Genomic DNA, 15,020 nt, shown 5'->3' on the forward strand with positions numbered 1-15,020 from the left:
CCGAACGTAGCGCGTGGAAGGATCACGTTATTCCGGCCGGATCCTCCCCACCCCATCTGGCGCCCCGGTTGGCCAGAGGGGGCATGTATAGCCCAGGACTGTTGCATGTTTTTGTGAAGGTAGCTCCCATTAGCTACCCAGGGGAACACGGGGAGAACATGCAAACTCCACACAGAAAGATCCTTTCGCCAACCCCACCCAGGGTGTGGGCACTGAAGTCATGGGAGAACTAACACGCACTTCAGCGCCCACAGCGTCCCCGGCGGGAATCGAACCCAGGACCTTCTTGCTGTGAGACGGCTGCACTACCAGCTGCGCCACCGTGCCCTCATCAATACATCTTAACGTTTCAAGTGCATTTTACTCTTCAGACCTTGAGTCTGAAGAAGTCTAAAAAAATAAATCTGCACTAGGCAGCAAAAATGTGCGGTCTCCTCTTGTTTTTTCCTGGATCTATGCTTTGAGACCAGCACCTGTTGAGCTATTGGATGTGCGTGACCTATTTTACCCGTAGTTTTGTGAATTATCCCATCAAACATGGGAACCTTCAAGCTGTTTTCACAAGATGAACACAAGAGTCATAAACAACACTTCCAGTTAATCCGTTTTATATGTATCAATGTTATTAATTATATTTGCTACTTGTGTCCACTTTTAGATTTTTCAGTTTTTACATGCCACATTCTTTGGCCAAAAGAAAGACGTGTTGTTAAACTTGTTGCATGAACTTATAAGATTAGGACCTCCACCTCATTTGTCCCCCTGCAGCAGCTTCGTGCAGTGACTTGGAGTCAAACTTGGAGTTAACCATTTAAAGGAGCTTGAGGCCGGATTGTGGCAGGATTTATGAAAAAAATCCGTATACATTTTAAGTTTTCTAGTAATAATGTCAGATGAAGCGTTCCAAACCCAAAAGAATGAGCCCTCTAGTGTATCTCTCCTTTGCCTTGAACAGGCTGTGTGCTGCAAAATGTGCTGCAATTCGGTCCCGAATTTCCCGCGCTGGGCTGCGGATGTGACGTCACATGACGCTGCATGTGCGTTCTCCCCGTTCTCCCGTGCCGGCTTCACTGTTGGCTGCAGTACCCCCAACGGCCGTCGTGGTGAAGGGGGGCGCTAGAGAGTCTCATTTCTTAAAAGGAGCCTCAAGCTCCTTTAACTTGAGGTTAGATTAGTTCTCTTCCCACACATGAGGAACAGGAACAACAGACCACCCTAAACTGGTGAGACTGGACTCCTGGGGGAAATGTTTGGAGAAGTTAAGTGTACAACAATAAAAACAGGTGGCGGAGACATTCACAAAGTTATAAGAAAAAATACAGTGGAGACAAACTAATGTTACATAACCACTAATTATCTTGATTTGTGCTGCTGAGGATGAGTTGGAGCGTGAGCAGAGATGTAATGGTTCCCGGGGGCCACTGGATCATAAAATAACAGCTGCTCTTGATAGGAACTATTGATTCATAACTGCAGAAGCAGTTTCCACAACAGAACATGGAGTCCAAAAACAATGTTCGGATAAAGTCCCTCTTATAAACAGAAATGTAATACTTTTGTTTTCAGAGTTTCACTAATCATGTCTTTCCTGCTTGACATTGACACATCTGACAGTTACTGTCATTTAGCAGACGCTCTTATCCAAAGCGACTTACACCTGAGACACATTAGGGTTAAGCTCAAGGACCCAGGGTGGTTCATCTTGGTTGCCATTCCAGGGCTGGAATCTGGCTCCTCCAGACCCAAGCCCACCTCTGTAGCCACTAGACTACCACCCCAGATCCTAGATGAGCATTTTGTGTCCGTTTGCTTATCATTCAGAAAGAGGAGACGTCACTACTTCATTGAGTCAGGACATCTTTATGAGTGACTGACATACTGCAATGTGTGTGGTTGAGGAATTATATATCTAAAGCATCTATTTACCCACATTTATCAAAACTTATAAGTAAGGAACACAGTGAGGGCAATGTGGGGTGCAATATCTTGTCTAAGAAGAGTTGAACACGTCAGAGAAGAATGATTGAACCTCTGAGTGATTGTCTGAACCTCGTAACCAGGGGTGCAAATCTGTGGTTTTTAATTAAAAAAAGAAAAATACATTTTGAATAGACAATCTGATCATGATGTGTTCATTTCACTTGATATAATTTGCAAATTAATGCTTTTAAAAGACAAATAAATGTAGGTTGTAATGGGAAATTTTGGTATAACATATAAATTTTGGTCTTGTATGCTTTCACAATCCTGTTTTGTTGTGAACATTCCTATGCTGCCGAGGGACGAGGTCGAGCTCCTTTTGACACAGTGCCTGGAATGGTTGTCAGGGTGATATAAATGTTTTGTCTTTGTTCCCAGCCTGGTTGAAACTATAAGATAGCATGTGCTGACTGTTCATGATCAGATCGGCATTGTGTGACCCTCCACTCATTTAATGTTTTCCTCTTTTCATTAAAACTTCAGAAAGACAGCTGAGGTGTCCTGAAATTTTGTATTATTTACTTTATTGAACGAACAACAATTTTTGCCCCCACAATTTAAAGACTTTCAAGTTAAAATACAAGTTAAAAAAAAACTAATTATTTGATACAGGTAGTGATTTCGATCTGTATGGATGAGTTTCTGCAACATCCTCCCAGAGCTGAATGAGCTTTCAGGGGGCAAAAAACAGACAGACTATAAATTGCTTGTTAATACATGTGTGGCTTATTTGTCCTTTTCCATTTTCATGCAGACATCAAATCCCTGAAATCTTTTCAATGTGTGAATAAAAAAGACAATGTTTACAACATTTCAGTTCAGAACTTCATGTGGCGATTACCCAGTCAGCTGCTGAACTTTAGCTTTAGAGACTGAAGTGAGCCCTTGGGTGAACAAAAAATTCACAACTAACAGCACTTACCTAATACTAGGAGTATTACGTTTTGAAGTGTGAGTGTGCAGTACTATGCATTCTGTAACAAAAAATAAAAAAATCCACGTGCAGCTCATGACTCTACCTTAAGTTGTGTAACTCAAGATGCAATGAGTCGGTCAGTGGTCAAAGTTCACAACGGTGAGTAATTGGCAGATGTCCGTCCTCCATGCTGCCGTTGCCTTCTGCCCTCCAAAATCAGAAACTGGCAACAGATCCCATAACATACTACAAATGATATCACCTTGAAGGAGGCAGACTACATGCTTGGACATACTGAATGTTGTAGAGCAACCTCTCTCGTGGATTTATTACGTCACATATGTCACCTTAACACAGAACCTGCAGCGCTACAGGACCACAGAAATGTTCCCCTGAATGATAACTAAAGCCCCAGAACATCATGTTGCTTCAGGCAATAACATATTTAATCTGACTTCATTTTTTATGTGGCATTGAATTCTCAGCGGGAATTTTCCATGTTAAATGGGATTAGTCAGAAATGTTAATTAGTTTTCCTTTATTTTGAATGATGCATATTGAAGTGGACAGCTTTTTGTATTAGTGCAAGTTAGTTTGCAGGTATGTGTAATTTCACAAAACATTTACAAGGGTGATCAGGATTATTAAATGAAGAGAAATTACATTTTCAACAGGCTTAACATTGTTAAAAACCATTTGTAATCCTGGAGTAATGTGAAAAGAATAAAAGAGTCTGCTTTAAGACAGGACGTTGGTAATTTGTTATCTCAACACTTTCTGCTACATGTGTGTTGCAGTATTCAGCCATCCTGCAACAAGACAATCAGTTGGAAAGGTTCATAGACATGCTCAACCAGATAATATTACAAGACGGATGGGATCAAAGTTCTTTTAGAAATCTAAAAAAAATGTTTCTCTAACCAATTCATTCTGCCCTTTCTTGCCTCTATGTGCATATTCCCCCAATTTAATTTTTTTTTAATTAAACTTTTTTTGAACAAACATGTGTCTTTCTTGTCTTAAGCAAGATTTTTGTTCAACATCCTCTCAGTGATTGCGCAGAGACACATTTCACTTCTCTTGTTACTTTATTTTTTATACTTCCCATCAGCTCCTTTTTCTGCTGGTTTAGCTGACCCAGGTTGCATGTTTGTCCTCCCTCTCAGATGGGCCTCAGGAGTCCAACAAGGCTCTCATTGTTGGAGCACCACAGGGCACTTTTCTGTCGTTCAATGTGCAAAAAAAAAAAAGCAACCACATACACACATTCCCTGCATACTGCTGCTCCTTGTTTATGTGTGTTGGAAAACAACACGCTTGCTGTGCTGCATATAGACAATGGGATTATGGATAACAGAGTAAATTAGTGTGACCAAGATGAGTTCATGCCTTCAAGATTCAGTCTGCTGCTGGGTCGTGCTGAGCTTGGTACCACCACCATCACATTGCATTAATGTCGTACCAGACACAACATGTACAAAAAGAACAACCAAATCTTGTAACTTGGCGATTCATTTTTGGTTTTAACCCTTAAATTATAAAACTGTTCAAGGAAAGGGGACTTCAACAGGAGAAAGACTACCTCCGAAAGAAAGAGGTAGGAGTGACGAGTAGGGGACCAAACCTGTGGTCACAGTCTTCATGTCGTCCCCCGAGTACCTTCAGTACCACGGCCTTCTCCTGCCATCCGAAGCCCACAGCTGGGAGAGTTTGGAGTATGCCCAACATTTCTCTGTGGAGGACACCGATGTGTTTGCTGTGACTTATCCCAAGTCAGGTACTGTGATTTCATTTTCATAAGTCTCTCTTATATTAAAATATCTTTTATTAGCATATAAAGTGGAATATATTGACTAGCATTGAAATGATCAGTTTTTAATGGCACCAGGTAAAGAGACAAATAGAAGTTCACTGAGAGAATACTAGACCTCATTCAAGGCCAGTTATTCCATCCATCAGACACAAGAGGATGTATAAAAACAAACATGGAAAGGCCGCAATAGAACTTTGAACCAGGACCTTGTTCTTGTGATGTGATGTGTGATGTGATGTAAAAGGCACATTTAAAACAACCAAGGTTGACGTAAGTGCTTCACAGGAACAAAGAAGCAAAAATTATTTCCCATGTACATAAAGAGCAAAAACACATTAACATTTATAATAATATAGACATTGGCCGGGTTTCCCAGATCAGTTAAGTAGTTCCTAACAGCGAAAGACTTCTTTCAAACCTTCTTAAGGAGCCTGTGAAAGAAAATCGCGTTTCCCAGAGTCGCTCTTAGCTTAAGTATCTCTTTCATTAAGAAGGAAATGAAAGATGCTTCTGACCCAGTCTTTACAACCATCTTAGTGAACAAAGACTCACAGATCCAGCCGCGTCAGGCAAATCAATATCACACCAAGCAATGAGATATTAAAACAATGCACCCTGCACAAATTTTGATCTATTTTATACTTTAGATTTATATTGTTTAGCATTTATTGGTGACAGCAAAGGGGAAAAAAAAGAAAAATAAGGAATAACAAGTGTGTTCCTGTATATGCTTTATGCGCACAAATAAAACAATCATCATGAATATCATTTATTTGATCATTTGGCTGCTATACAGCATGTTCTCGCTGCAAATCAACCGCGTCACCGTGCGCGAAGCAGAACTGTTTATATGAACGCATTCGTGCGTCAGCACTTCAGTCCCCTGGACGTGCTGTCGGACCGGGCTGTCAGGCAGCCGTGACACCTGCCCGAGCCCGAGCTCGAGCCCGAGCACCTACATGTGTGATGACAGGGAAGCAGCAGCTGAAGAACGGGGTCCTTTGATGAATTGTTCATTACAGTCTCAAATATAATCAATGGTGTCGGTTTATATTAAAGAATCTTTTTGCCCAGAAGAAAATAGAGCGAAGACAACGACCCATAACTATTTTCTTCTCTTGAAAAAACCCACCTGCACCGCGAGGTTTAGGATAAAAAGACGCTACAGAGTCGGGATGCAGCGTCTCAGAAGAGCAGTGGAATACGTGCGAGGCGGTGCTGATCTCTGCAATCTGAAGCCCTCTATAATTGTAAAAAGAATTTCACTTATCACGGGTTCTTTTTGGAACATAACCCCTGCGAAAAACCAGGGATTGCTGTAATTCCACGTTGCGATTTGCGAAACTCGCCTTCTCTTGGCTCATGTTTTTGAACGCACACACACGCCCACGTTTCCTCCCGGTCTCTGCGCGTGGGGAAAAAAAGCCTCACTGTAGCCAGAAATAACGGAGTAACGCACCGTTTGGATGAAAAAGGGTCATTGAATTATATTTATCATCTTAATTTTTCATTATAACGCACAGGCAGCAGGGAATTAGTGCGTTAGGCAGCAGTGCTGCGTGTGAAAATGCGCTGATAGTGATCGGTGATCGATTTGCCTGGCATTGATTGATTTGGTTTCAGAACCGGACAGCTGCTCCAAAGAGCTTCTGAAAGAGCGAAACTAAAGGACGGTGTTAAGAAGTCATCTGGGAAACACCCGTATCTTAGGGTTCTCTCTTAAGTGAAACCTTCTTTGAACCTCTCTTAAATCCTTAAGAGAGGTCGGATCTGGGAAACCCGGCCATTATAAGTAAAATTTCAACTAAAAGTGAAAGCCAACAAGTAAAAGTGGGTTAGAACAAAGATTTCAATGCACTTCAAGCACTTGTTATTGGTGAAGGGATTCAGAGTATCGGGCAAGCTAGTAAAAAGCACTGGCACCTCTATTTCTGAATCTGGATCTCAAACAACAAGGATCCCCTGATGAGATGCCTGCAGAACTCTGACAGGAGAAGATGAAGAAACTGAGACAAATGACAGAGCTGTCCTCCACAACATCTTAACGATGTCCAACAAATTCAGTTAAGGCTGAACCTTGTGAAGTTGTGACGGCATCTCAAGGTCGGAGGTTAGAATTAGAAAAGCTGAGTTATGAGCACCATGGGGGGAAAACACAGTCACAATACTTAAGTAAATAGTACTGTATATTAACATCGTTAAAGGGCTTAATGAACTGTATTTGTTAGAAAACAACCAAATAGTTTCTGGCAAATTATCACTTTTGAGCAAGTGTCAAGTGTCATACCAAGGTTGAGCCCCATGAGGGAGCACGCATCCAACACTTCATTTCAACTAGATCAACTGACAAAACGGTTAACTGGACATGTTTTGTCTTTTGTTTGTCTTGCTTGTGGCTTATTTGTTTTGTTTTTTTGATAACTCCTTACCCAACTGAATATTTACAAAGGTGGTGAAATCAGCTTCAATGATTTTACTATGATTATTATGACTAGAATTATCTTTATTTCCATTAAGGAAGTGGAGTCCTCTCAACAGGCGGGTATGAATTATCATTTGCAGAAGTTATTTATTTTTTTGTTTGGGCTCCTATAACAGTGGGGACATCACTGAATGTGATGTATGGAACTGATATAAATAAAGCTGGTATTTTTAAGGAAGTTATTATTTTTAATATATATAAATACAGATAGAGTATTAAGCAAAATGTTATGCTCATGCTGATCCCCCACTTAAATGAACGCTCGATAGAGGTAGCAGTAGATAGATGTTTTTTTGCGATTAGCTGCAAGTAACTTTGCCAATCCCTTCCAGTACTGAAACAAAAGTCATGCAACCAAATTATCAATTATGATTTTAAACCCAAGTGTAATCAGGGCATTGTAAAGTAGTCTGTTCTGCCAGCACAGAACCCTCAACCCTTTTATGGCAGTCGAAAGAAAAATACTAGAAATTTCAAAACGTCAACTCTAGAGGGTTTTTGGAGAATATTAATATACCTCTATTAAAGTTGTAACTTTTTTTGTAATAACCATAGACAGTAATTCGACTGACGTGACTAAATGTGGTCACAAACGAAAAAAATGTGACCCATTCAAGAGCATGTGAAAAATTACTACGTTTTAGAAACAAACTAACCCCCCCCCCCCCAAAAAAAACAACAACAAAACAAATTGTTGCACCTTTGAATCATAGTTTTTATTTTTTTCTTCTGTCGATTTCTGTTGCTTCGTCGAAAAATGCTACCGCCGCATAAACCGATAGCGTCTGTCTATCGATTTTTGCTACCCTATAAAAAATGCTACCTAATGGTTTTTTCTACCTTTGTAAAGCTACATTCTTACTGTGTTTTATTAAATTTTTGACCTGCCTGGTTAAATAAAGGCGAATGACTGAATGAATATCAAATAAAGCGATATAATTGTTTTTTTTTTGTGTTTATCGTATAATGTTCACAAAGTGTAATGCAATTCATGTAATGGGTAGTGTATTTTGAAGGATCAAATACTCTTTATCCCATATTATCAATTTAAATCAATATTTCAGGGGTAGCATAATTTGATAGTCCAGTAACATCCTATCAAATAATACTCCCGTCACTGCGTGTACTGAAGGGATGCAAGAAATTATGGGCGTGGCGAACAAACTTTGAAAATCGACTGTGCGCGTGCGCAGAACCACAAAGTAGCAGATCTCGACATATATGGATCTTGACCCATGATCTTGACGGGTAGCATGAATCGACAGAACAACGTAAAGCTTTAAAAAAAAAAAAGAAGAACAACCTCTTTCCATGCAGAGCAGCAGCTGTCAGCAGTGAACGCAGCACAATACTTCCTGATCACCGGCGGTTCTTTTTAGCAGCAGCATGTCGTCCTGTGAAGAGTTGTACATGCTTCATCACGGAGTTCTGCTTCCCAGAGAGACGCACTCTGCAGAGAGTTTGAAGTTTGCGCATGACTTAAAGTTTAAAGACGACGACGTGCTGGCTGTCACATACCCGAAGTCAGGTCAGATATATTGTTAAATGTTGTTTTTGCAATGGACTAAAATGACAATTTCTGTGTGACATGGAGCTGTCCTGCATGTTTGCTTTGCCGTGATAACTGTAACTCTCATGTGCTTTAACGACCATTGTCTGGCCATCCATCATATTTCAGCGTTGAAGCTCGGGCGGAACTGGCTGCAGTTCCTCCTTTGACCGCTAGAGGCCGCAAGCGAGTCCATCTCCATTGACTCCCATGTTAAAATGTCCAAATTAAAGCAGCACAATGTAACTTTTCCACCTTAATATCATATTTCCAGAGTCATTGTGATGGTACATCAACTTACAACAGGTTTAATGAACCTCTGTCATGGTCTGAGGGGTCTGTATCGCCTTCACTGGTACTATGTAACTTCAAGGTGGATGGTAGGAACCCTTCCACACTACTGGTAAAGCACTACCGCTTTTGTCCAAAGGAGCCGCCAAACTCAACAAAAGCTGAAAGTTACATTGTGCTGCTTTAAGAGCAGTTATAAACATATTTACAGCCTTGTTAAAAAAAATGTTTTAATCTCAATTGTTTGATTTCACACCCATGACAACTCTGAGGGGGATAATTAAAAAAAATGTTTGTTTTTTTTAATTGCTGTTTGAATCCCCTTCCTCCGGTCACCCTCCCTGCCTCCAGTGAGGGCATCGCTGGTGTGTGATTGTTGTGTGAATGTTCCTGTGGTGGTTGGAGAGGATGTTAGGTGGATTGGCTGCCGCGTTTCCATCAGTCTGCCCCAGGGCTACACGTGCAGTTCACCAACACCAAGTATGAATGAGGAGTGAATGAATCATTGGAACCATTGTGAGTGCTTTGAGTGTCCTAAAGAAAACTGCTAAATAGATGTCATTTTTTATTATTATTATTATTAGTAGTAGTAGTAGTAGTAGTAGTAGTAGTAGTATTATTATTTAGTAGTAGTAGTAGTAGTAGTAGTAGTAGTAGTAGTAGTAGTATTATTATTATTTAGTAGTAGTAGTAGTAGTAGTAGTAGTAGTAGTATTATTTAGTAGTAGTAGTAGTAGTAGTAGTAGTAGTAGTAGTAGTAGTAGTAGTAGTAGTAGTATTATTTAGTAGTAGTAGTAGTAGTAGTAGTAGTAGTAGTAGTAGTAGTAGTAGTAGTAGTAGTATTATTTAGTAGTAGTAGTAGTAGTAGTAGTAGTAGTAGTAGTATTATTTAGTAGTAGTAGTAGTAGTAGTAGTAGTAGTAGTAGTAGTAGTAGTAGTAGTAGTAGTATTATTTAGTAGTAGTAGTAGTAGTAGTAGTAGTAGTAGTAGTAGTAGTAGTATTATTTAGTAGTAGTAGTAGTAGTAGTAGTAGTAGTAGTAGTACATATCCTCATCATCATCATACACCATTCTGGTTTGTTCCCTCTGAGCAGAGTGGTTGCAACAGCGGATCATATTCCCAGTGGCGTCAATTCAGTCAAAGCTAAGGTATGGCTGGGTTATGAGTCACAGAACTTTACATTATCAATCAACATGCCCAGCAAATACTCATCACAGAAGTCTGCTATGTAGATTATCTGTGTGGTCAAGAAAATTTGAACTTTTTCAAATGCAGTCTCACTCACATCTTGCTAACATAATGAACACTACACTTTAACGTGTGGATCAATTCAGCCAATGCGCATCCGCAGATATGATAAGAAGTCAAATCTCAACTCAAAGTGAAAGCCAAAAAGTAGAAGTGGGTTAGAACAAAGATTTCAATGCACTTCAAGCACTTGTTATTGGTGAAGGGAGTATCGGGCAAGCTAGTAAAAAAGCTCTGTAGGCCTATAGCAGCATATCTAGGATGAAGCTGTGTTTAAGACGAGCTGCTCTAGTCTTGTCCTGTAGCTGCAGCTATGACTATAGGCCCTAACACACTACAGTTTACACTAACTATACTAAACAGAAAGGTTTTAAGTTTGGTTTGGTTAACCCAGATTGGAAGTTGGTTCCATAGTAATGGTTCCTGATAACAGAAGGCCCTTCCTCCAAATCTACATTTGGATACTCTAGGACAGGGGTAAGCAACCTGGTCCTCCAGTGCCACTGTCCTGCAGGTCTTAGATGTCCCCCTGCTTCAGCACACCGTGATACAAGTAGCTGTGTCATCAACATGGTTTCCAGACATATCTGTATATGTATGTACACACTCAACATTTTGGTGTTTTGTTGAGAATACCAGGTGTACCTAATACAGTGTCTGGTGAGTGTATAGGTGCATACTTTAAACATCCTTGTGTTATTTTCATCTTTTTATATCTGCAGGTACAGCCTGGATGCAGGAGATACTTCCATTATTGCTGAATGGAGGCGATTTGACCCCAATTCACACTGTGGTGAACTGGGATCGGGTCCCTTGGCTGGAAGAGAAAAGACTGGCACAGATTGTGGATCAGTTGACATCTCCGCGACCAATGGTCACACACTTACCTTACAACTTGATGCCACCATCTTTCTACTCTTCCAAAGCCAAGGTGAATGGCTGGAGACTTGACTCTGATATTCCTGTGTTGTAAATCTGAATTAAATGCATTTGACCTCTTTATTGCACCTTGTCACTTGTAGGCGATCTATGTAATGAGGAACCCAAAGGACACCTTGGTGTCTTCATACTACTTCCACCAGATGGCAGCTTTCCTCGAAGATCCAGGAACTTTTGATGAGTTCATGGACAAATTCCTGGATGGCAAAGGTCAGAGGTCACATCCCAAGTATCACTTTTACTCTCAAAAGGGTATACATTCAGGCAATATCCACACTAATTATGCAATAAGGTATCTCAAAACAAAGACCACTGTTACATTTTTGTATTGGAAAAGGTCTGTTCACATTGCATCATTATATAAATGAATCAAATGGCTATCTACGTGTACCAGGCCATGTGGACAAGAGTGAAGGAGGCTGATAAGGCTAATGGAAATAACCATAGGAGCAGATTGTTCTTACAATAGCTCATAATGGCTTTCCTGTATTAAATATACACTTTTAACAGCTGATACCAGTGAATAAAAACGTCAGCAGCATTTACTGTTCGGTCTCCATAGTGTTGCGTTAATCGTAATCAAAGGCAAATTACAGAATTAAATCAACGATCGAATATCTGTTGTCTGCAGTGCTTTTTGGAAAATGGACTGATCATGTGAAGAGCTGGAGACGTGCGGAGCTGGGAGACAGAATAATGTTCATCACATATGAAGAAATGGTTCAGGTGGAATATTTCCCAGTTTTTGAAAAAAAAAATACGTTTTTCTTTTAAAATATATTATTTTAAACATTAAATGGAGAGCAACATGACATTCAGTCCCATGTTTTGGGTTAAAAAAATAGTTTTCCCCTTTTGTGCTAAACTAACAAAGACCAACCATTAATGTTATAATATAAAGACTTCACAGGACATTGTATTAAACCACTAATACTAAGAAGCTAATGTAATCACTTCACACCAAGCTTTAATCATAGAGACAACAGAAAAATCAAACTGTTTTACTTTACTGACAGACTGTATCTTTCTTCCAGGACCTGCCTGCAGCTCTCAGGCGTATGTCAGACTTTCTGTGCCGTAACCTGAGTGACGAGGTCATCGAGAAGATAGCAGAGCATTGCACTTTTAAGTCCATGAAAGCCAACAAGATGTCCAACTTCAGTTTGGTCCCTAAGGTCTACATGGACAATGAAAAGTCTCAATTTCTGAGGAAAGGTAAGCCTCCGTTCCATCTGAATTCCCTCATCACAGAAGCAAATAGGTTACGTATGGGAAAAAATGATAATAATCTGTGGTTGAGACCCCGGTTAGAGAAAAAAAAGGAGGAATTTAAGTACATCAAGGTCTTGTTCACTAGTGAGGGCAGAAAGGAGCAGGAGATTGACAGACGTAAATGTGCATGTCTGACTCACTGACTGACTGTTCTGGTCTGCTGTGTTGCGTCAAAATCTAAGGCTCTCCGTTTACTGGTCTACATTCTGTCCCTCATCTATGGTCACAAATGAAGAGTAATGATCAAAAGGACAAGATCACAGATATAGGCAGATAACATGAATTTCTTCTGCAGGCCAGCTCTGAGAGAGAGGCAGAAAAGTTCAGATATCTGGGAGAGAAGTGGAGCGAAGCCACTGCTGTTCCACTTCGTGAGGAGCCAGTTGAGGTGGTTTGGGCGTGTTGAGGCTGGTTAGGATACCTCCTGGATGCCTCCCTGGGGAAGGGATTCAGGTAGAAGGTCCCAGGCAGGCCCAGGGCATGCTGGAGAGAGTATCTCTCCTGAATCACAGGGGAATGCATTGGTATCCTCTTTGAAGAAGGGGGGAAGGTAGCTGGGGAGAGGGAGGATTGTTTAGATTGTTGCCCAACAACTCCAATCTGAATAAGCAGAAATGCATGTATGAACGTGGTTGAATGCATTCATTTAAATTTCTGAAGTCATTAATAAAAGGAAAAGAAAACTCTGTTTCGTTTGAAGAGATCTGAATGTCTTGTAACACTGAGTTGTATCAATGTTTCAGTTGCTACAGTATGGCAATGCAGCCCCAGATCAGTTTAGAATTATCCAGCTTCTCATCTCTATCTTCACTGCACATGCTGAACTTTCTCGGTACCTCTGAAGTGGGTGGTACAGTGCTGAAATACCAATTTAAAAAAATGCACACCCTGCAAAAGAGAGCGTTTGGTCAATTTAATGATAGTCGTTGTTGAAAAGTGTATTTGTGTACTATATCCCTGTGGTATTTCGACCAAAGTATGTCCCAAGATTTCAGGGAATTGGCTTATCTCATAAATTGTTGCCATCTATTGAGTCAAATATTCCTGACTGGAGGTGATGGCCTTTATAGTGTAATCCTAGAATTTAAAATGGACAGTTGATAATGAGATTTAACTAGAAAGTTTTTCCCACAATTATTTTTTACTCTTTAAAAATACAACACATACTAGTTCCTCTTTTTACAACATAGATTTGTTTGTTTTGTTTAACTGTCTTGATGTGTTTGTGTGCCAGGTACTGCTGGAGACTGGAAGAACCACTTCAGCTCAGAGCAAGTGGCCCGATTCGCATCAGTCATCAACAAAGAGCTGGAGGGGGAGAGTTTCTCTCTGCCATGGAGCCTGGAGTGATCAACACATGGAAGGAACAAGACTGATGGAGATCAAATCCAGGGCTGAAAACCACGTCATTTAAATCAGTGCTAATCTGATTTTATTCTATATAATTTTGGATGGTAAATCATTTCCTTTATTTAACTTTTTGGCTTATTTTTTAATCGTTCATATCTGAGATTATTGCAGCTTTATGCTACAGCATCAGTAAAACAGGATTATGTGTGAATTTCTGTTTAATTACCTTGAGCAGCTTTTACCATTTGTTAATGAGTACGTCAAAATTCAAACATTCATGGATCTCTACACACACGAGGAATGTTTGTTCAGAGTGAAATGTTTCATGTATCTGCACTATTTGCACAGAGATGACTTTAACAGTTAGAAATAAATGCCAAAACACATTTTTCTTATTTCATATATTTTAGTCTTTTGAACTTTTCAATAGAAAAGTACATCTTCACTATGAAGCACTCATAGATGATGAGATGTACTTAATGAGTAATCTTCTATTAACATATTTTGCACATTTTAGCAGAGTAGTTTTAGTTGAGTAGTTGAAGTAACAAGTATTTTATTCACATAACTAATGACTGAATGCTCATTTGCATCTAGAAAATAAACTTCACTGATAAAATAAATGCAACATAACCTTTCCAAGGAAATGTATGTCTTTATTTGTGTCTTTTACATGGTCCAGAACACTGGATTTAAGTGTTTCTTCTATCTTCAACGGTTTCTTGGTAAATGCTGGTCAGATTATTGTGGCTACAGTTTTCTTTAGTTTATACCGCCACCTGCTGATGACACACCATATAACCGAGTTTACTCACGCTAAACACGAAAATGTAAATACATATATGATTTATTACATATTGTCTTTACAGTAGCACAATATTTCCGTCACTCTCCATAATTACATGGAAAAGTAACTCTTTGCTTTTTTGAAAACATTTATTTATTAAAAGCAGCATGCACAGGCTTATTTTTGCAGATATAATGGAAGTTCGTGGAGCAGAGGCCATTTAAATTGACTCACCATCAGCTTGTACCCAGTATCTGCACCAGTGTGGGAGTAATTTATTTATTTGAACCAGGCATGTTAGAGCTGCAGGATCTAAAACATGCAGGACAGCAGACCTCGAGCACCGGACTTGAAGAACCCTGTTGTGTCAGCTTTTCAAGGATGCTGTGGGA

General features: G+C 39.9%; 1 protein-coding gene across 3 annotated transcripts; it reads left to right on the forward strand.

Annotated features, from left to right (window-relative positions):
* The first annotated feature begins 4,344 nt into the window (after positions 1 to 4,344).
* On the forward strand, positions 4,345 to 14,478 carry sult2st3 (sulfotransferase family 2, cytosolic sulfotransferase 3). 3 transcript variants are annotated; one of them, XM_061718246.1, is made up of 7 exons: positions 8,435 to 8,559; positions 8,633 to 8,719; positions 11,003 to 11,211; positions 11,303 to 11,429; positions 11,851 to 11,945; positions 12,254 to 12,434; positions 13,726 to 14,478. In XM_061718246.1, exons 3-7 carry the CDS (start codon positions 11,014 to 11,016, stop codon positions 13,839 to 13,841), a joined length of 717 nt encoding a protein of 238 aa, XP_061574230.1. In that variant the 5' UTR covers positions 8,435 to 8,559; positions 8,633 to 8,719; positions 11,003 to 11,013; the 3' UTR covers positions 13,842 to 14,478. The 3 variants fall into 3 exon arrangements, with proteins under 3 accessions (XP_061574229.1, XP_061574230.1, XP_061574228.1); XM_061718245.1 differs by lacking the exons at positions 8,435 to 8,559; positions 8,633 to 8,719 and adding an exon at positions 4,345 to 4,673; XM_061718244.1 differs by lacking the exon at positions 8,435 to 8,559 and having other exon boundaries at positions 8,566 to 8,719.
* The last annotated feature ends 542 nt before the right edge of the window (positions 14,479 to 15,020 follow it).

Source organism: Cololabis saira, chromosome 3 (assembly GCF_033807715.1).
Source record: "Cololabis saira isolate AMF1-May2022 chromosome 3, fColSai1.1, whole genome shotgun sequence".
Classification (NCBI taxonomy): Eukaryota; Metazoa; Chordata; class Actinopteri; order Beloniformes; family Belonidae; genus Cololabis; species Cololabis saira.

What these genes read in the sequence shown, in the direction of transcription:
- sult2st3 (XM_061718244.1), top strand. Translation starts at nt 8,578, where the DNA reads ATGTCGTCCTGTGAAGAGTTGTACATGCTTCATCACGGAGTTCTGCTT. An exon ending in TCTACTCTTCCAAAGCCAAG is followed by an intron (nt 11,212 to 11,302) that starts GTGAATGGCTGG and finishes TGTCACTTGTAG; the next exon opens with GCGATCTATGTAATGAGGAA. An exon ending in CAAATTCCTGGATGGCAAAG is followed by an intron (nt 11,430 to 11,850) that starts GTCAGAGGTCAC and finishes TGTTGTCTGCAG; the next exon opens with TGCTTTTTGGAAAATGGACT.